Source organism: Parasteatoda tepidariorum, chromosome X2 (genome assembly GCF_043381705.1).
Source record: "Parasteatoda tepidariorum isolate YZ-2023 chromosome X2, CAS_Ptep_4.0, whole genome shotgun sequence".
Classification (NCBI taxonomy): domain Eukaryota; kingdom Metazoa; phylum Arthropoda; class Arachnida; order Araneae; family Theridiidae; genus Parasteatoda; species Parasteatoda tepidariorum.
Window position 1 is genome coordinate 4,016,892 of NC_092215.1, and position 21,163 is coordinate 4,038,054.

Consider the following 21,163-nt stretch of genomic DNA (forward strand, 5'->3'; position numbering starts at 1 on the left):
GCGCAGGTCGTCGGGCTACCGAAGAGGGGGTGCCATCCCCTCCGCAGAGGATCAAAATTGTGATGGCATGTCTTCGGATCATCCTCCGGGATGTTTCCCAGACCGTCGCCAATAGCCCATTGTGCAGCTCTAGTGCGACGTAAATTAACAACAACAACAAGCCAAAATAATGCTATCGCCAAGACCTTGGATGCCCGATTTTTGAGCGTGAGAGCAAAAATGGCGAAAACGTTTGAGCGGGAGTGAAGTAACGAATACGCTAGGAAGTATATATTTTTTACTACAATATTCTTTTTTCATGCAAAAAGATTTCTGGGTACTGGACATTAATATTGCACCCCTTGCTGAATTAATATTAAACAATTCTTGGTGTCAGCACTTTTTCTTGCAGCTACCTCACTACTGAAAAAGTAATTTTGCAATTAGTGCAAGTAATGTTCATTAGTGCTTCATTTCATTGCCACCGAAAAGTAGGTTAATTATTTCCCTTAAATTTAAACTAGTATTTGCAGTCTAGAGCTATGTTACTACAGACTGACTCGTTTCTCCACGTACACCGGCTGCGTAAGATGCGCATGCGCCATTGACGAAATTTCGATGCTGCAGCCAGGTGTATACACGGATAAAGAGCCAAATATTGTAAACTTCGATCCGTTCTACGGTTTACGATACTGATTTTCAGATTTGGCTGGAGACGTATGTTCCATGAAAGTATTTGCATAAAAGTATTTTAGACATTATGAATAAGTTGACAGCACTTCACAACACACCGAGTACAGAGCACCATAGTTACACTTTTCAAAATTCCTATGGTGAAAATCTTGGCAAACAATAATATACTTTTAATTTTGGTGGCCAAGGTGAAAATAAAGCTAGGTATATTTTTGCGCATGCGCATTTTACGCAGCCGGTGTACATGGAGACAACAGTCTCTCACTTATTAGTCTATTTGTTTTGGTTGTTAGGGTTTTTAAAACGGTAGGTGCCTTTTATTTATAATGTTTTTTAAGTTGGAAGGATTAGTTGTCTTAATAAATTAAACTTTATAAAATTAACATTGTAATTTACGATAGGATATATTTACTTCTTCGCACTTCTAAAATATTTTCATTACTGCGTTACTTCTTTTGGAACCAAAAATTTCAGAGAGTTTGCAGCAAATTATTTCCAATGAAATTTAATGTACTGAAACCGAGAGTTAAAATATTATATTTATTTTAATTACGAACAATTTGAAAATATTTTTTAGTATATAGCTTTCAATTATTTGTATCATTAATTGATAATTGACGTGATCAGAAATTTTTGACCTACGAAGATGGTCAAAAATTTTGTTATTTGCAGAAAATTTGTTAGTGCAGAAAATTTTGTTAAAATCCATAGTTTTTAATACTTTGAAATTCATCGCAATTTAAAATCGAGCATTTTTCTGTCGTTTTTATGAACGCATGTTCTTTGAAATTTTGTCTATAGGGGTGCTGTGTTTACTATAAAGAAATTTAATTCCTAAATTAAGAACAGTAATATTTTAATTAGACTTGATATTCTGCACAACGGAAATGAGGAATAAAAGAACATATATACTAATAGAGTTTTTCAATTTACTAAATGAAGCACATATTTTAAAAATAACAGTATAATGAGAATTTGTAAAAATAAAAAATATGAATATTTTTTGTTTTGTTTGTTATAGTCTGGAAATTTTCTATAATGCTTTTCATATTATTTTGTATATAAATTTGTATAAAATTTATGTATATAAATTCATGCAGGGAGATTTCCATATCCTGATCTGTGGCAGAATTATCGCCAAGTTTTTGCAACTTCTGCTCAGTGGCCCATGAGAAACTTAAAAAAAAGAAAAAAGCATCACAGGGAATAACTGGAAGGGTATAACTTGTAGCCACCCCCAGAAAAACTTCTACATGTTTTTCTTTTTTTTGTAATTTTAGAATCTATTTGGCACCTTGGCGATTTTAGTTGGCACATCAGAACATGATACTGAAATATCTCCATTCATGTCAACAGTGAGGAAAACAAATTAACAAATAAGCGACTTATACATTTCCTTTCAAATTTTGAAATAATGCACTTAGGTAAAGTGTGTTTATACTTTTTTGAGGGGATTATTATTAATGTTAAAAGAGTTATTAGAAATTTGGATTCTAATCAATAAATAGCTTGACATAGGCGAAAAATTGGCCAATGTAAAGTCATGAGGCACAAGTAAATTGAGTTTTATCTTCATTTTTTGTGAAACAGCTATTGTTTTTTATTTAACAAATTAAGAAAATAAAATACAGAATTTGCTTCAGCTAACAAAATGGAAAAGTGCCAAATATTTGAAGTTAGATTACTTTTACTTTATTGATCATTTAAATATATTGAGTTTCGTAACTGTATTATTATGCCCAGAAGGAGAAAGTGTCTAAAACTGACGTACGTCGCAGAACAAACGAAGTCCTGCAGAACAATTTGTATCTTGAATAAGTGATAGAAATTTCAGCACATTTACCAGTAATCTCCCTCTTCCGTATCTTTGCCATTCGGAGGAGGAAATTAATGAATTAACTTTTGGCTATAACTTTTTTATAAAATGGGTGTATCAGTTTTTAGCATATAGCAGGAGAAATCTATCACTATTTTTATCAAGAGAGCTTCTGAAGCAAGCCGTAAAAGAATTAAATTCAGAGATTTCCGATTTCGTAAAGTTTATGACTTTTATATTTTCCATTCCCATTTCTGAAGCAATTTGTGAACTGTGGCAATCCACGATTGACAGAATTGCTTCTAAAAGACCGGATTCTGTCGATGGAGATGAAGAAGTTGTTGGAAAAACAGACCAGTGAATGTTTGTGCTCGCAAATGGTGCACCATCTGGGCACTTGTCCCCTCGAAAGATTTTTAAGGCAGCCCTTATTTTAATGTTCGGAACTTTATATCATAGGCATTTTACTAATAATTCATCCTCATCATCGTAATTAACAAAATTTTATACTTCAAGAGTGCTTGAAAAAGTAACAAGTCCAGAATGTTTGCCTTGATTTAAAAAATAATGTAGTGTATCTGCGTATGATCCTGTATTTGAATAAATGAAAATATAGTATTTTAACGTAAAGTTGACTTTTTTCGTTGGGAAATGCTTGCAGAACATTTGAAAATATTCTGCTTATGGGTTATTATGTAACTTAAAATAAACAGATAATCTTGGTGATCCATCAGATAATATAGATGTTATGTATGTTATTATTGCCATTGGGGTTTTTCAAATCATTGGAAGTTTTGAATTACTTTTTTTTTATGCATCTTAGATTTCGATATCTTTACCCCCTTTTCCATTAAAATTCGTAAACTGGTACTTTATATGCACTTTTGAACTTTGATGTATATGACTATACACTATAAACTCATCCTATACTATATATATTTTATAATTTTTTATTTCAGATCTTGCAGAATTGCTTTTCCAGTTATTCAGAATGAGTTCCTCATTTGAGCTAGGTAAAGTTATTTACTGTTTATCTGAAAGAATTTTTACTTAATTGTTTTTTTTTTTTTTAAATTACTGTTTATATTTGTTGTCGAAATTAATTTTATGTGTGTATGGGTCATTCTTTTGGAATGTGTATTTTTGCATTAAAGTTTTAACAGTTTCCAGAAAATTTTACTGGCACTGAACAACTCATAATAGTTTGACGTCAATATTTTAGAAAATTTTAATATTGCTGTTGCATGAAAAAGAATTTAAAACTATCTATTAGTTAATCTTCTCTCATACCAATATTTAATTATAATTTAGTTCAAAATTTCCTTAATGAAATGATTTTAAAGTAAGGTTTCAATTATCTCAAAATGAAAACAAAGTGAATATATGACTCAGCATTGTGTTCAATAGCAATTTTGGGGATATTGCCTAAATTTGACATTTAAAAATTTTAAGATATGATACTGTTATAAGTATATACAGTTTATTGAAACTAATCATTTTTAAAATCATATGAAAGGGGAAAAAATGACAATAGTGAAACTATTTAACTCCATTCTAAAGCTTTGTTACTGAATTTACTGAAAATAATAAATTAGCTCATAAGCTCCTAAATTCACAGGTGAATCTCGTTAAACAAAACTGAAAATAATAATAAAATTAAAACTGAAAATAATAATAAAAACTGCAAAATTATTATGTGAGATTTTTTTTTCTTCATAAAATGACTGAATTCCTCAAAAGTAAGGCTATACTTCTAATTCATATCTATAATTAGTCGACGATTTCTGATCTAACTTGAGGTTCTTACTAACATTATTAATAAAAATAAAAAGATGGTGGATCAAAAATCCATATCTTTTTATTCTTTTAAATCGATAGTTTTAAAATCTACATTTATGTTCATAGAAAATGCTATTTTTTTAACACTCAAAAATAGACAAAATGCACAATTTTTAAAATGAAAGCTTGAAAGACTACCTTGGAAAATGTTAATTAAATCCAATTTGAAGAAATTTGTTATTTTTAAAAAGTGATGATGTCACTCCTACCAAAAACAACTGGTCGCTGACGATCATTGCCTGTGACGTCACTCTACATAAAACGTTCTAGCAAATACCCATTATCTTTATTTTTTGTATCTATTTTGATTACATCTACCCTGATTGTTAATACAGATTTATTATAAATTTAGTGATGGTAGATTCTGAAAAGCTTCAGCATTGTATTTAAAAATATTGTCTGGTGCCCTGTTGTTCAAGTTCTAAGGTCGAAACTCCGGAGAAAATATTTTTTGCTGTGCCCAACCTTCCTTAACAGCTCCATATACGGATCCTCACAAAGTTGTTCTATGCAACAACAAAACATTCAACATTAACATGAAAGATAAACAAGTTAACGTCAGCATTGTTAGAGTCAAGTCTGCTTTATCTTAAAAGAGGATTCAAGAAGTTCAAACTGACAATTCTTTTGACCAGAGCAAAAGACATGCTTAAGTGGAAAGAGATTTGATTTATCACTTAATACTGTAGTTCTAATAAAATCCAGATTTAGAAGACGTGTTGTTTTCTACTGAATATAAACATGTTAATTGTTAATTTTTTTTTCTGGAAGGGGATGATATGGCAACAGTTATTTTGAGATGTTAATTTTTAAAGTTTACATAAGCATAAAATGTAGAAGTAAATTTCACTAACAACTAATAATATATAAAAATTGTACCGTTCAAAGTAGATTTTGTTTTTAATGCCTGTGTCTCTTAAATATCATGTTACTATTTTGTAAATAAAAGGTATCTAGTTTATAGTTTTCATTTATCTTATTATTTTATTGTTGCACCACTTAAAATCTCAAGGAGTGTGTATTGCACAGTTTAGGTTGCTGATTGATGGTACATCCCAAGCAACCAAAAAGAAGCATTATAAAAATTTTGAGCTATTTTAATGTCGCCTTGGAAATTTATGTTGAGTATTGATATGGCTGTGGCTGAAACCAACAAAAATCTAACATTTTCTAAAATTAAGATTTTTTATGATTGTTTAGTTGTAATCTTTTTTTTAAAATGGTTACCATTTAGTGAAAAAGTGAGATTTTTCAGGTTTTTGTTGACTCTAACCATGGATACACTCATGCATAATCATAAATTTTTGGTCCCCATTTCAGATTATACCGGATGCGTAGTGCTTTTAAAAGGTGCTTAAAGGTGCTTATTTTTGTTTTTTAAAAGCCCTTAAAGGTACTTTTTTATTGGATGTTTTTCAAAAGTGCTTAATTTTCTCTTTTTGAAAATGAGAATTTTTTTCTTTACCATGTTAATTTTTGTCATGTGTTATGCAAACGCACGGTTTCCACATTTCTATTCAAGATTTTCACAAATCATTCAAACACAATGCACATGTGTATGAAAGCGCCAATCATTTTACATGTTTGATGAAATACTTGTGAGTCCATATGTGCATATACTGAGCTGGATTTAGTGGGAATTATTCTTGCACTATCATGTGCAACTTGGCCGCATTTTGCAAGAGATTCTCAATTTCCGCCTTCCTTTTCCTCCCTATGAAATCGAAACGAAAAATCGCTCTTATCTTTTAAAGGTGGCTGATATAATGAAGAAAGAGAGTTCTTTATCAGAAACTAGTTATTTTATCTTGATGATGTAAAGTTATTTTGCATTTTGTTAATGTATATAGTGCTTAAAAATATCTTTTAAGTGCTTAACCCTGTGGCAGAATTTTTTCTGACTTTCTGCGACAAACCTAATTAGAACCAATATCTTTCTGCAAGATATTTTTATCGTTATAAATGTATGTGTAATGAATTTATAATAATAGATGAAATTCGTGTTTATAAAATAAGTCTACATGCATAGAATAAAACTGTGTATTTTTTTTCTTAATTTCATAATATAAGTTTACATTTCTTAATAAGTTTAAATTGTTTAAGTATAAATTTGCATAATCTTCGATAATAACGAAAAGTTATAAATGTATAGATCTGCAGACAAAAATGCTTACTAGAGCATAAATAAAGATTACCCAGAACCTGTAATAAGATAGAACTTATAGAAATAGCTAAGAATGGACAAAAAGATTAAATTTATAAAACAAGATAACTGAATTTGAAGTATCAGTTTAAAACAGTATGATTTAATGTTTCACTATAGTAGTTATATCAGGTACAGAAACAAATCAGGTGAAAAAATTAATATTGAAGTTGAGTAATCAAAATAATAAAATAGTATTGACTATAACCGAATTCTAAAAGCAGAAAAATTAAAGCAATGTTTGTTTCAATTTTTTCTACATCTAATTAATTTTATCTAATTAATTAGATTCGATTAATATTGTACTGACTTATTGAAAGATTTTTTTTTAAAAAAAAGGAGGTAAATAAAACTTTTTTCGTGATCAGATTAAGTTCGAAAAAAATACACAGCGCTTGTGTTTTCGCACTGTATTGTGTAAATATATAGCACTGATTCCACACTAAATATGCAGAAGCAGTTTCCGACTCAATATGCTCAAGTCTATTCAACATCTCGAGATGAAATAGTCTTTATCAGTACTGAAACATCGGTATTAGAGCCATATTCATTGGATGCGATTTTTTTCGCATGCGTATGGAAACCTGTTTGAAAGTGACCAGTAAATATTTTTCACCAATCTGGTTTTCATTCACATGCTAAAAAATCGTAGATAGTGAGATATCTTTCAGGCTTTATTTAATTTATCGTTAGATTGTATTTTTTTTTTTATCGACGATTTAATTCAAAGCATATAGGCATTTTTAGATGTTGTCGACTTCCATCTTATTTCTTTTTCGGAATGCCGCCTTGATAAATCAGTTTTCAAATTTGTTTTAACTATTTTGGCTTCACAATTGCAACAAATAACTTTTTCGCTAAACATGATTTTTTTAAAAAAAGAATCTTTTTATGCATGAAATTTTCCACATAAGTGCAAAAAATATAAAATGCTCTGTTCTCTTAAAAAAAAAACACAAAGCAAATTACTGCACCAGCGATAGAGGCCGAAGTTGGCAAATTTCCAAAAATAGCTTAATAAAGGGGAAAAAAATTCTCACCTTTATTTTGAGAACTTTTGTTTGTGGCAAACCAAAAATCTTTATTTCCCAAATAAAAACAATTTTTCTGCAAGAACTCAGTCGCTTTCTGCGACAATGTCGCCGTGTTTCTGCCACGGGGGTGCTTAAAAAGTACTTAAAAGGTGCTTATTTTTTGTTGAAAGATTTTGCTGCGCATAGAGATGGAGCTACACTTGTCCATTAATGGATTTCCATCTTCACCTTATTTTTCATGCAAATTTCTAATTATTTCTGCCTGGAAAAAAAATAAAAATGTAGCTGAAAGATCTCAAAATAAAACAATGAAATTATTATATAACTTATTCTTTCATTTCATGGAAAATTCTTTTTTTTTAAAAAAATGAGGCTTAAATCAGATCTCTAGACCAGAAAACACCCTTAGCAAAATGGAACATTGTTGGCCTTTTTTGTAATTAAATTACCCACACAAACTAGTTAGATAAGTAATCACATCTCTAATGTAAACATTAAATGTAATTGATGTACTTATTGCATACCCTGATTAAAATTATAAAAAATTTTTAAGATTTAAATTGAGAGTAAAACTCTGTTTTTTAAATCTCTGCTGAGTTTGTTCTTGTGAATTTGGTAATTTTTAATTTAAAAGTAATATTGAGTTAAAATGATATAATACAAGCAAAATAATATTGAAATGTTTAATATATAATTTTTATCTTTGACATATTATATGTCTGCATTTTTAAAAGCAAAAAATTTTTTTCTCAGCAAAATTCAGTATTGAATTTGGCATCAAATGATATTGAATATGGTATTCAAAATTTTGGGCATTTTCAGCATATTTATTAATAATATTAATTTCCTAAATAGAGAGCCAATGTTATTTTCTCATTTCTATGCTTAAATGCAATTTTTTTACAGATTATCTGACTAAGGAAAAAAAAAATGAGTATCTAATCAGATTTTTCTTATTTTCCTTTGAAATCTTTTTAAATAAAAATCTTTTTGTTTTTAAGTCATCTGATTGTTTTTTTGTTGTAGGAAATGGTTTCCTAAGCTATGCAAATCCTAACTATCAACGTGTTCCTTCAGATGAAAACTGCAATGTTGAGATAGATGATCTCTATGAAGAATTAAATGGACGAATAAATCACAAAACAGGTGTACGGAGCAGACGCAAGTATGCAAATTTGGAACCCTCATCTATGGGTGTAGATCTTCATTTAGAAAGTGAAAATTCTGAATCATCGTGAGTTTTAATATATTTTGTTTACAGTTTTACTTTTTTTATATCTATATATCATTTATGTATTTAAACCTATTGTTTTTGTGGAGCAATCAGCTTTTCTTCAAGATATAGATGTTATGGTTCAACAATATAAAACCTCCAAAAATTTGTTACATCACAACAGACGTTATCAATAGCTACCAAATATTTAATTTTCATGTTCAAAATCAAATGGTTTCGCAATCTCATTAAGGATTCAGAAATCAAAATATAAGATATTTCTGTAAAAACCTAAAAAGCCTGGGTTTTTCATCAAAGGCCAAATAAAACCTGTGTTTTAGATTTAAACCCTGGGAGGCTGGGCCATTTTTTTTTTTTTTTTTAGAAAAAAAAGACTTTTTTTTTTAAACCCTGCTTCTGACTTTTGCAATTTTAGTATTATTATTATTTAACTCATTGCAAAACATAAAATTAGAATCTGGAAAAATTTTTTCTGTGATCCTTATTATTTAAAAACCCTTTTTAAAGTGTCCAAATATAGTTTAAATTATCTTAAAAATAAAATGTTTGAGAATGAATAAAAATAAATTACATTATTTTTTCTCTCTCGTTTTTTAATTTATAAAATCTATTTTTTAAGTTTTAAATTTTTTCTTTGTTTTTTAATTCAAAAACTAAGAATGTTTACTAATAATATTCACTAATTTATAATGATAATTAATAATAATGATGTGATGTTTATTAACATATAATAAGCATTAAAAATATTAGTATTAAAAATATTGTGGCAGAATTTGCTCTGGCTTTCTGCAACAAATTTCACTTGCACCAATATCTTTCTGCAAGGTCTTTTTCATAGTATTAACCTTCTTCGATCATATGTCTACTCTCAGCCACAGTTGCATTTCTGCTTTTAACCACAGTACAGCAAAGATGTTAACCACAGCTTAATGGCAAACTACATATATTGTGGCACTGTGAGGATGTAAAGATTGTTGTGTACGTTCAAAAAGAAAAATTGAAGGTGGAAGACGCCAAACTAAATATTTTTGCGACGCATGTTCATGAAAGCCATGGGTTTATATTGGAGACTGCTTTGAAAGATACCACACGATGGACAACTATAAGATATATATTTTACATAAAATTAAGACTTATTATTTTGTTGCATATATCTAAAGTTTAAAAAAGAATTAATAAATTTTATTTTTCCTCATAATGCATATCGGGCATTATTGTTTATTCAACGAAAATTAATTCTGACCAACATGACACCCATGTATAAGCTTAAGATGACCACAAACGGTTAAATGTATATGCTGGACCAATTTATAATAACATAAGGGATTTGTGTTTATAGAAAAGGCCTACTTATTTGGAATGAAACTGCATTCTGTATTTTTTTAATTACACGTTGTAAGTTATCTTTTTAAATGAAAAAAAGTAAAATGACTTATCTTTTTTAAATCAATAATAAAGAAAAAAATGCATCCACATACAGACAGAAATGTAAACATTAACATAAAAAGTTACCTACTTCCTATATTACGATAGAACAATTAAAATAGTTAAAAGTTGATAAAAGGTTTAAATTCGTGATGCAAGTTAACCATATTTAAAATGTTAGCTTAAAACAGTTAAGTTTTATGTTTTATTTTAGTAATTACTAGAGGTACAGAAGCAAATTAGGTGAAAAAATCAGTATAAAAGTTGAATATTATGTAATATAAAATATTTTTTTAATCATTTAAAGCATGGCAAACAATTTGCTTTTGTATTCACTTTGTTTACTGCTTTGGAAGTTATAAACTTTTTAATGATCTTATTCCTGTGAAAATTTGAAAAATTTATCGCATAATTGGGTCCATACTTTTCAATTAAACCTGCTTTTTATAAACAATTTTGTATTTCTGTATCTAGCTGGTGGTCCATTTATTTGAATCAATGATCTTTTATGACTTGTTTCAACATCCTCTTCATTTTCCCCTTTCAATCTTAGTCTCTTTAATAACACCATCAGTTGAGCGGCAGGTTTGTCACAGCGCGAATTTCCGCTAAATTTTAATCTTTTTTCCTAAAATCTGCGAATTTCTCAATATGTCTTGACTTGCGCGAAAATTGCTTAAAATTTGATTTTTTTTATTTATTATTTTTATTAAACAGAATTTTTCATTTTCCTGAACCTTAAATTGATTAGATATTTAGGGGAGTGAATCAATAGCAAAATGACATGAAAATAGTTCAGAGATAAGAGATAATCACAATCTTGTCAACTAAGGTGGTCTTTCTACACTTAGGGAGGGTAATTACCTTTCTGAAGTCAGTAAGAGTACAAAAGAAATTGAATCACAAAAGAAGGAAAAATTTTTAAATCAAATCTTCGACAGAAAAATTGTTATACATGCTATTGCACTGAGCAATGAAATTTCTACTGCCTTTCTACATATCCAGTTTACTTTTCCTAGGCGGCTTCTTGTGATTTCTTAAATATGGATCAGTTTCTTAGATGAAGGGGGGAGACTAGTAGTTAGTAGGGACTTGTAACTAGTAGTTTGAATGTAGAATGTTTGAGTTTTCACAGCAATTACTTCTTACAAAGCAACGGTCAAGGAATTGCGCGTTGGTGAATGACAACTGATCGAGTTTTGGAAATCAAAGACCAAACGCTCCAAAATTAGCAAAAGTGGCAATTAAAAGTTTTTCGGTGCCTAAAAACAGCGTTGACGCAGAAAGATCGTTTTCTAGGTATAAAAATGTATTAAGTGATGAAAAACGAAGGATAAATGACAATAATCTGACAATGTACAATACTTTGTACCAAAATTCTGTTCATTTAAATAAAAATATTAATATTGCTTGAAATTCAAAGAAATACTTTTGTTGTGTATTTTTAACCTTTGTTTATTATTTGCGCAATTTCTGTCTTTTGCAATATAATAAATTTTTTTATGTTAAGAATTTGTGTAATTTTCAAAATTTCTTGCGATTTTTCCACAAATTTGGGGTCTTTTTTCCCGCGACAAACTTGCAACCCTAACCATCGGTAATTGAATCCCATGTCTACATTTAGTTTTGGAAATTGGTATTTTAAGCAAGGAAGCAAAAAAAAAAAAGAAAAGTAGGTATCTGTTTAATTGCTGGAATGTGGTTTTTAGTGGCAAATGAGAACAAATAATGTCATGTAATTTTGAATACATCCATTTATTAAATATAGAAAATTCAAATTGAAGAGTAACCCTCGTATCTTTGGAAACAAAAAAAAAAAAAATTAANGGAGTTTTCTTGAAAAAAAAAAAAAAAAAAAACAAAAAAAATTCATCCAATATCATATTAAAATGCTCTTCATTTAACCCTTTGGTTTCTTCTCATTGATTTAAGTTTGCATTGCTCTGGAGATACAGTTGTTATTGAGTATCTAATTTAAATGCTTTTGTACTATTAAAAACATGATGATTTTTTTAAAAATTACATAAAGTTTTTTGTTTTGTGAAATTTTATTTCATTTATTACTTTTTTTTCTGAACAACTTTTTTTGTGATAGTCTCTGAATAAAGAAAGTGCCTTGATAAAAAAAATTATAATATTTGGCAATAAAATTTCAAGTGCTTTGAAAAATCACTGTAGGTGGTACAGTTAATGTAATCATAATATTTGTTTGAATTTTACAATTTTGAAATAATTAAATTTTTACTTAATTTTTTAATGTTTGCTGAAATGTGCTACATTAATTTAACGATAGTTCATTAATTTTTAAAATAAGTATATGTTAACCGCAATCAAAAATTATAATTAGTGACCATAACTTAATAAGTGGCCACACGAGGTGGAAATTTTTTTATTAAATACTGGACAAAATGAGCAAATGAGAGAAAGATTTGACCTTGCTATCACCTGGAGAAATATCATCAGCAGAGACTGCAGACCACCTATATTTCGTATTATTTTTGCACCTCTCCTTTTTTTCCGTGTTATTTTCTATTTTCTACTTTTTCTTATTTTTTTTTTAAATCATCTGTCATTTCTGCTGTTCCCCTTTTGAACAACCTAGGAAACTGAATAATGACTCAAGATCAAGTATTGTATCTGCACCTGTTCTTCAATCCGTTTGTTTTGAATTGGTGTGAGGAGAAGGCAGAGCATGGTATAACCTGAAATATTTTTAGTACATCAGCTTCTGTGTCTGCTTGCCAATTCATGTTCAACTGAAGTGGAGGAGAAATGAAATCATACAGCATAAGGAAGAATAAGATTGTTATACAAAGGTTTTTTCAATTCATTTAAGATGATTCTGTGATATAGTAAAATAACCAAGAAGTTAACTTACCATTTTAGGACCCAAACTTTCTACCACTGTCCTGACTAAATTATTTGTACCATATTTTCAAGATTGTTGCTATCCCCATATTTTGAGGGTCATGAATTCTAAGGATATGCTTATTCAGGGAAAATAAGTTTTTTTTGTCTGATTTTGTAACTTAAAAAATTCTCTTCATATTAAGGCTAAGCTCTCGAATCATTAAGTTCTATTATTTCAAAATTCAATCATTAAATCAAAATCAAAAAAAGAAAAAATCATTCAATCAAGAAAGCAAAAACTTTGGATAACCCAAAGTTTTTGCTTTATTTTAGGCACTGTTCATGTAATGTAAGTACGACCGATGCTAATGCTTATTTATTTATTTTAGAAAATTACTATATTCTGGAAATGGAAATTCTGAATTTGATTCTAATGAAAATAAGGACACAGTGAAAAGATCTAGCTTTTTAGATTATTATCTAAGACTTGAAGCAAGTTTTCCTTCTGATTCAGATCCATCTTCTCGATCATGTCGTTCAATGTCTGATAAGTAAGAATTCTCTAATTATTTTTAATATATCTCCAGCTTTTCCTCTTTTTTTTCCAGTCTGAATCAACCGTTAAGTACCTTGTTTTTAAATTTTGCTTATCGGAAGTGTTAAAGGTTAAAAAGTAAGGAAAATTAAAAATGTGTGGAGTTTATAGTTTTGTATCATATTTATTTTATTTTATGAATTTTAAGGGGAAAGTAGACTAGCTACAGTATGAAATGGGCAGTTAATGTATGGGTTTAGTGCAATTTTTTTATATATCAACAAAAAAAAAATTTTACATTGAATATCAAAACTTTTTGCATCCTGTTTCAAAATTTTTTTCAAAATCTTCCCTTTTTAAAAAAATTATTTTTAAAATTTTTAGCTTTAATGTGAATATTTATTAAAACTTAAGATACCAGACACAGAATAATGAAATTGCACACTTTTGGAAAAATATGTTTCTTTGCTAGCATTTTTTCCCCAATAACTTCCTGATGAAGGAGTGCTTGCTCTTCACAACACACGCATTTTTGTTTTTCTCTATATTGTGCTTAAAACTTTAATTAATTAACATTCATATGTTTGACACTAGTTTTATTTCCTTAACTTTCAAATAATGGTTTCGTTTTAATGTTTTTTTACTTAATATATGAAAAATGTATTTCTTGTTACTTTTAAAATTCTTCGTGTATCTAAATTTTTTACTGTATTTTTAACTATTTTTTAAATCATTTTATTCTAGGATGGATGAAAAAATATTAAAGTAGCTCATTGATCAAGGAAATAAATCATGCTGAATAAATTTAGATCCAATAGCCAGATTTTCATACACAACAAATGCATGTTCTTAGTTCGAATGTTATGTGTCAAATATGCTAAATACTTAATGTTACCAGTTCATTATTTTACATTATCTTATATAAAATAATACTCTCTTTGAATGAACATTTATTTTGATTCATTCAGTAACACATTTGAGAATTAGTTTAGTTTATAGTAGATAAAGTGATATTCCTTGATCGTGATTTCGTAGGAAATGGATGCTATTAACTTAATTTAAAAGATGTGAAAGCAAGCAAATGCATGGAGAAAACAGAACACAGCAAGAATTTTTTTCTTTTCAAACTACATAAGATAGTTTTTTAATGATGTTGTAAACATTCTATACTGTGAATTATAGTCATGTTTAATGCAATTAACTTTATATTAGTACGGTTTTGTACAAGCTTGTGTGTGTTATTATTGATGTTCATGATTACTGTATTTTTGATATGCTACTCCTCTCCCATGGCACAATCGCAGTTTCATTGTCGCTGAATGTTAGAGTTCTTGCGAAAAGCTCCTTTCACAATATCACCCAAAATGTAAATGTCGCAATGTCACCCAAAATCTTACTTTTTTTTTAATCCGCTGATGAAGACTATAAGTATTGGAGATTTTTTTAAGAAATATTATTTTCAGTGAATATCGATAAATAAAGGAAATTTAATATGTACTTCTCATATCACAAAAATACCTGAGCCATATGTTCACCATCTCCTCTCTAGGTTAAGATTAAAAATATTAAAACTGATTACTATTTAAAATTATTGTTAAAATGTGAATGTAAAATAAATATGTACTGGAAAGAATTTCTGGAAATGTCTGGTCCTCAAAATGTATAGTTACCCTAATAAAGATTAAAAAAAGATCTTTAGATCTTATTTTAAAGATCGTTTTCAGATCTAAAAATAATGCAATAGCAATGTGCAGGTGTAAATTGACAAATATATTGCAATAGAACTTAAATACACTATTTTTATAGCCTAGCACAGGGTATTTAAACAAATAAAAGTTCATGGATATAATGTTCCTGGATGGAATGGTTATCTGTCATAGTCTTAATGCATCATGCATAGTCATCTGTCATAATGCATTACCATCTGCATTTACTGAGACTCTCTTATGATTTTGTGACAGTACTCCTATGATCATAATGTTTATACAAATGTTATTTTTGATTTAAATTTGTAACTACAAAATTTCAATATATCTTTTTAAGTGTTGTGGGGTTTTTTTTTTTGCAGGTTGTGCGATTCAATAAATTTTGATGATTGTTCATTTGAAAATGCTGGAGATTATGAATGCCTTCCAACTGGATGGGAAAAACATGAAGGTTTCTCTATGTTTCACATTTATTAATCCATTATATTAACAGATATTTCATTATGCATATTCTTAAATTATATATATCAAATTTTTACAAATTTCTATTTTCAACTAATTAAAAAAATTTTGAATTCAATATTTTATCATATCATTGTTTGAGAATTGCGTACAGGGCTCTAAAAAAAATGGAGATCAAAATATTCTTTTGCTTTAATTAAAAAGTGTCATCAATCAGTGACATACTTAAAGAACTATTAGTCCAAATCGAATATCTCTCATAGATGATAAGCGGGAATGGGTGATAACCATGCAAACAGGTATTTTTTTATAACTCTGTGGTTTGGATCATTCTGTTGATTGGCGAATTTAAAAAGTGGTGATAGACAACCATTACTCATCAAATTTTAGGGCTTCGCTTACTTCAGAGATCCTTGATTATACCTTTTTTAGCAATTGAATGATGATTTGTCAGGGTGGAAAACGGTCACAATGTATGTCATGTATTATGAATTAGTATATATTTTTCTTTTAGATATTCAAACAAATTCGGAAAAAAAATAAAAAACAGGAAAAAGTAATAAAAAACAATAAAATAAAAGATATGTGTGTTATTAAGACAAAACTTCCCCAGGGGACACACTGGAGCCTTTCTCTTGTCAGTGGAAAAACCAAAACTGACAGTGCCCAGAGGCCCCATAATGGATAGACAAATAAGAGAAAATCATTACAAGAATTGAAAATCACAAAAAAATAATAACTAGCAAACACTACTTAAAAGTACACATAGTAAGACTTAAGAATGATACTTATAAATAAACATAGTTTCAGTTAGATTGACCAAAATAAAATATAAATTGCCGAATCAGTAAGAAAATATTATAAATAAATAAAGTGCCCTATTTGAAAATCTTGAATAATGAAACAAAAATATATTCAATGAGTAAAAAAAATTTAAAAGGTGCTGCTATCTGCTTTGGAAAAAAAAAGAAATCCTTAATTTAACCGCATAGGCCTATTTAATAAAGAGGATTGGATAAATTTATGTAATGTTAACGTTTTCGAAAATTATCTTTTTAATGGTATTTGTTTTTACAGACAAATTAAAGGTATTTCAATGGGTAACTGTTATTCAAGTGCTTTTGCTAATATTTTCTTACATTATTGTGAACATAAATTTTTACAACATAATTTATTAATTGGGTTTAAATTTATTGATGATTTAATTATTTTTTATTGTTATAATTTTGATTGAATTAATTGTATTCATCCTAAAGAACTTAATTTAATTAAGACTTATTCAGAAGATAATAGTGCATATTTTTTAGATCTTGATATTAAAATTCTTACCAATAAAATTTTCATTGGATTATATGATGAAAGAAGGGATTTTAAATTTAATGTTATTAGTTTAACACATTTTAATTCCAACCTTTACTTTAAGATTTTTAAGAATATTATTGTTAGTCAAATTCTTAGGTTTAAATTTATTTGTAATAATGAAACAGATTTTCTTTCAGCTATTGGGACTTTCAGAATTACCTTAAAGAATAATAACTTTTCTTTTAATTACAATAATTATGATGTTTTAATTCAAAATATTTTAAAAACGTTCAAATAGTTAAGCCGATATTGAAGCCCGCTTAAATTGGCCTATGCCGTGAAATTAAGGATTTCTTTTTTATTCAAAGCAGATGGCAGCACTTTTTGCTCATTGAATATATTTTTGTTTTGTTGTTCAAGATTTTCAAATAGGGGTCAGCACTTGATTTATTTGTAATATTATCTTACTGATTCTGCAATTTATATTTTATTTTGATTTGGTTAATCTAACTGGAACTATGTTTATTTATAAGTAAGTGTTTCATTTTTAAGTCTTACTATGTGTACTTTGAAGTAATATTTGCTAGTTCATTATTTTACTGTGCTTTTCAATTCTTGTAATGATTTTCTCTTATTTGTCTATCCATTATGGGACCTCGGGGCACTGTCAGTTTTGGTTTTTCCACTGACAACCGAAAGGCTCCAGTGTGTTGCTAGGCAGTGTGTCCCCTGGAGAAGCGTTGTCTTACTAACACATCTTTTATTTTATTACTTTTTCCTGCTTTAATTGTTAGTTTGAATATCTAAATTAGAGTAAAGCAAATTTGGTTTTAGCTGCTTTAGGCACTTTTCCATTTTGATTTAATGTTTTAACTGTTAATTTTCTTCTTTGTCTCTTTCTGTTTTTGTAAACTGGATTCATTTTCTGATTATATATTTTTCTGTAATATAATTTGTGAGTAGGTAATTAGCATATACTTGTCCTTCCTAGTGATTTTCAATCATTAATATTAAAGGTGCTGCTGTTCACATTAATGTAATTTAAATTACATCACAGGATAAATTTGGCTAGGTGCCCATTTGTAATTTGCTTCGATTTCATTCTTCACCATTCTGGCGTGCTAATGGGCTGCAGTGACCGGCAGTAGTGACCAGATCATTCACTGGCAGATGAATCTTGTTTCAGGCAGCCATTATGGTGTGCTGTTTGCATGTGAAGCCATGAGCTTCAGTAATATCTGAGAGTGCAGAAGTCATGTTGAACTTTGCTTTTCAAAACTGTGAATCTAAATATTGCTATGAGTTATCCTCTAGTGGCTATAGTTTCAGCAAATTACTACTGAACTTGTCATGATAATTGTTGAGCTATGCTGTGCAAAGACTTATTTTTTTTTGTGTTCTTGTGCCATTGTGAATAGTGTCTCTCTCTGTGTACCCCATGTCTTCTGTTCTTGTGCCATTGTGAATAGTGTCTCTCTCTGTGTACCCCATGTCTTCTGTTTTTCTACTATTTATTTGGAAATTTAAACCTACAAGTAAAATCTTTATTCTTCTACATCCCCTTAGTCGTATGTGTGTTGCATCACCTGTAGGAGCAGTGTACCAAACAAAATGTTTTTGGGATTCATCTGATTTATTTAAGGTTTCTTTTTATTTCCTTAATAAAATTTTAAGCATTTTAAAAAAAAAATTTGTTTAGTTTTTAGAATTATTCTAAAAGATTAAGATTTATTCAAAAGTCGCTCATCTTTTATAGCATAGTATAATGCAACCGCCCTCATGAAAGCTAATATTTATAATCACAAATAAATAAACTTCAATACAAAGGCTGCTATAAACATGCAAGGAATTTTCCGATTCAAAATTGAAAATATTTTGAACCCAGAAATGTTTTTCTTCTTTGCTCATAATGATGAACAGAACATGTGCAATGAAGTTTTCAAATAAAGACTAGAGAACTTATTAATGAGCAATTATTATTATTTTGTATATTTTTGATTCTTTTTTTTATTCTTATTTATAGAAGAAGGGTCTCTTCTTGTTTGAGGGTGCATATTGACATATTAGTTGATTAACAACATTAAAATCCAGTTATAATAATTGTTACATGTATGTGCGTTGATCATTATTTGGGGCCAAGACTGATTTTTTTCACCAGCTTGGATTTATGGGAAACTCGAACAACCGAGACTCTTCTGTATATGTGTTATGTGTTGATGAGAGAAAAAAATGTATGAGAAAAAATTTTCATTCTCTCTTTAAATTTTGTAAATGTTATTTTTAAAAATGACTGTCTTCTAAATATCTCCTATGTGCAAAAAAAAGTACTAAAAAAATACTACACATTCAGAAAAAAAATTTCCGATTATTTCTTCCAGCTACTACATTCTGATATTACAAATTTTAAATTGTACCATTTGTTAAAATTTTTGTAAAACACTTGTTGCCTTATAATTTTTTTAAATAAATGTTCTTTATATATAAAATATTAGGTTTTTTCCTCCATAAACAGTTCAAATCATACCAATGATTAGAGCGCCTTTTCTTCAGAAAAAACTCACAAAATCAGCACTTCTCTAAAACTGTTAGAAGCATTTTTCTAAATTTAGGCAGGGCTGATTGTGCTCCGGAAAAGATCCAGATTTCCGGAATTTTTCGCTAACAGTGATCCGGAAGTTTCCGGAGATCGAAGGTCCAGATGTTTCCGAAAATCATTGATCACGAAAGTTTCCGGAAATCAAATTTTCAAAGGTGGAACTTAAAAACACAGTTTATTTCTTTGTTTGTAAGGGAGAGCGAGAGAGATACTTTATAAGCTTATATTCATGATTAATATTCATTTTTTATCAGTAAATAGTTGTTATAATCATAAATTCAAGAAAGAAAGACATTTGCAAATTTTGATTACTTCTCGAGGTCATCATAGGTATGTGTAAAATTTTAAATATATTTTAAGTAAACTAAAAAATATTGAGGAAAAGGAAGAAAAAACCCTTGTTTAAATTTTTTTCAATTTTAACTGTGTTTTTTTTTTTTTTTTAAACTCAAGAAATTTTCTGGAATTTTGACTTGGGATCACAATCACCCCTGTTTGGGATATCTACGTGTTAAAATGATGGAGAAAATGAGCAAGGGCTACTTAGAAAATTTCATTTCCTCTAAGATAGTGCGACTGTTCCCTTTTGTTGCAAATGTTAGAAATCTGTAAGGGCTGGGATAGCCTGGTCGGTAGGGCGCTGGGCCATGTTTGTAGGTTCGAACCCCGCCAACCGAAGACTCCCCCTGTAGTAAAGTGACTGATGCACATTAAATCTGTGGAGTCGCAAAAGTCCTCCATGTTCCCGTAACAGATTAATGGGTACTGGATTGGAAAGCGATTGTTCTCTGATTCAGGTCAAAATTACGATCTTTGATTGAATGGGTCCGCCCTATAAATGGGTGCAACCAGAACCGGATTATACCTTTCGTAGGCCCTAGGCACCGAGCCGGATTATACCTTTCGTAGGCCCTAGGCATAGCCGTTTTTGGGCCCTCCCCTCCTTCCCCCACTCCTCTCCTCTTTTCAAAATATATGCTAAAATTTTCTTGCATATTTTTTTTTACATTTTTATTAATATGGATTTTAATTTACAAATTTGTTTATCGAACTTTATCTGCAATACCGACATACTGCCGATATTGCAGTTGATATCGATAATACCATTATGATTAGTTCGATCGATAACTATGTTAAAGATAAACTTGTGAATACTTTTCCTAACGTTCACATTGCATTAAGAATATATTTGTCGATTCTTGGATCAAATGCAGAAGGAGAAAGATCTTTCTCCAGATTAAAATTGATAAAAAATTATTTGCGTTCAACAATGAATCAAGATCGTTTGGCATCGCTCGCACTTATGTCTATTGAATACGACATTTTGCGTAGTTTGGAATTCGACAGCATAATACAAGATTTCGTTGAATCCAAAAATCGCAAAAAAGTAATATATTAGATCATAAGATTCTGCAAAATAATTTATTACCGAAAAATATTATATTTTTATTTGTATCTTCATAATTTTGTGCAAAATACACTTGTTGTT

General features: G+C 29.1%; 1 protein-coding gene across 4 annotated transcripts in view; it reads left to right on the forward strand.

Moving 5' to 3' along the window:
- Positions 1 to 585: 585 nt before the first annotated feature.
- LOC107443554 (protein Fe65 homolog) overlaps positions 586 to 21,163 on the forward strand; it is a 75,286-nt gene continuing 54,708 nt past the window's right edge. The window contains exons 1-5 of one of the 4 annotated variants that reach the window (XM_043039839.2): positions 586 to 978; positions 3,448 to 3,501; positions 8,591 to 8,798; positions 13,463 to 13,624; positions 15,677 to 15,765. In XM_043039839.2, coding sequence (XP_042895773.1) covers positions 3,480 to 3,501; positions 8,591 to 8,798; positions 13,463 to 13,624; positions 15,677 to 15,765 — 481 coding nt within the window. In that variant the 5' untranslated portion in view covers positions 586 to 978; positions 3,448 to 3,479. Of the gene's footprint in view, positions 1,352 to 1,772; positions 2,097 to 3,447; positions 3,502 to 8,590; positions 8,799 to 13,462; positions 13,625 to 15,676; positions 15,766 to 21,163 lie in introns of those variants that run through there. The other 3 variants (XM_071188389.1, XM_071188390.1, XM_071188388.1) reach the window with 3 other exon arrangements.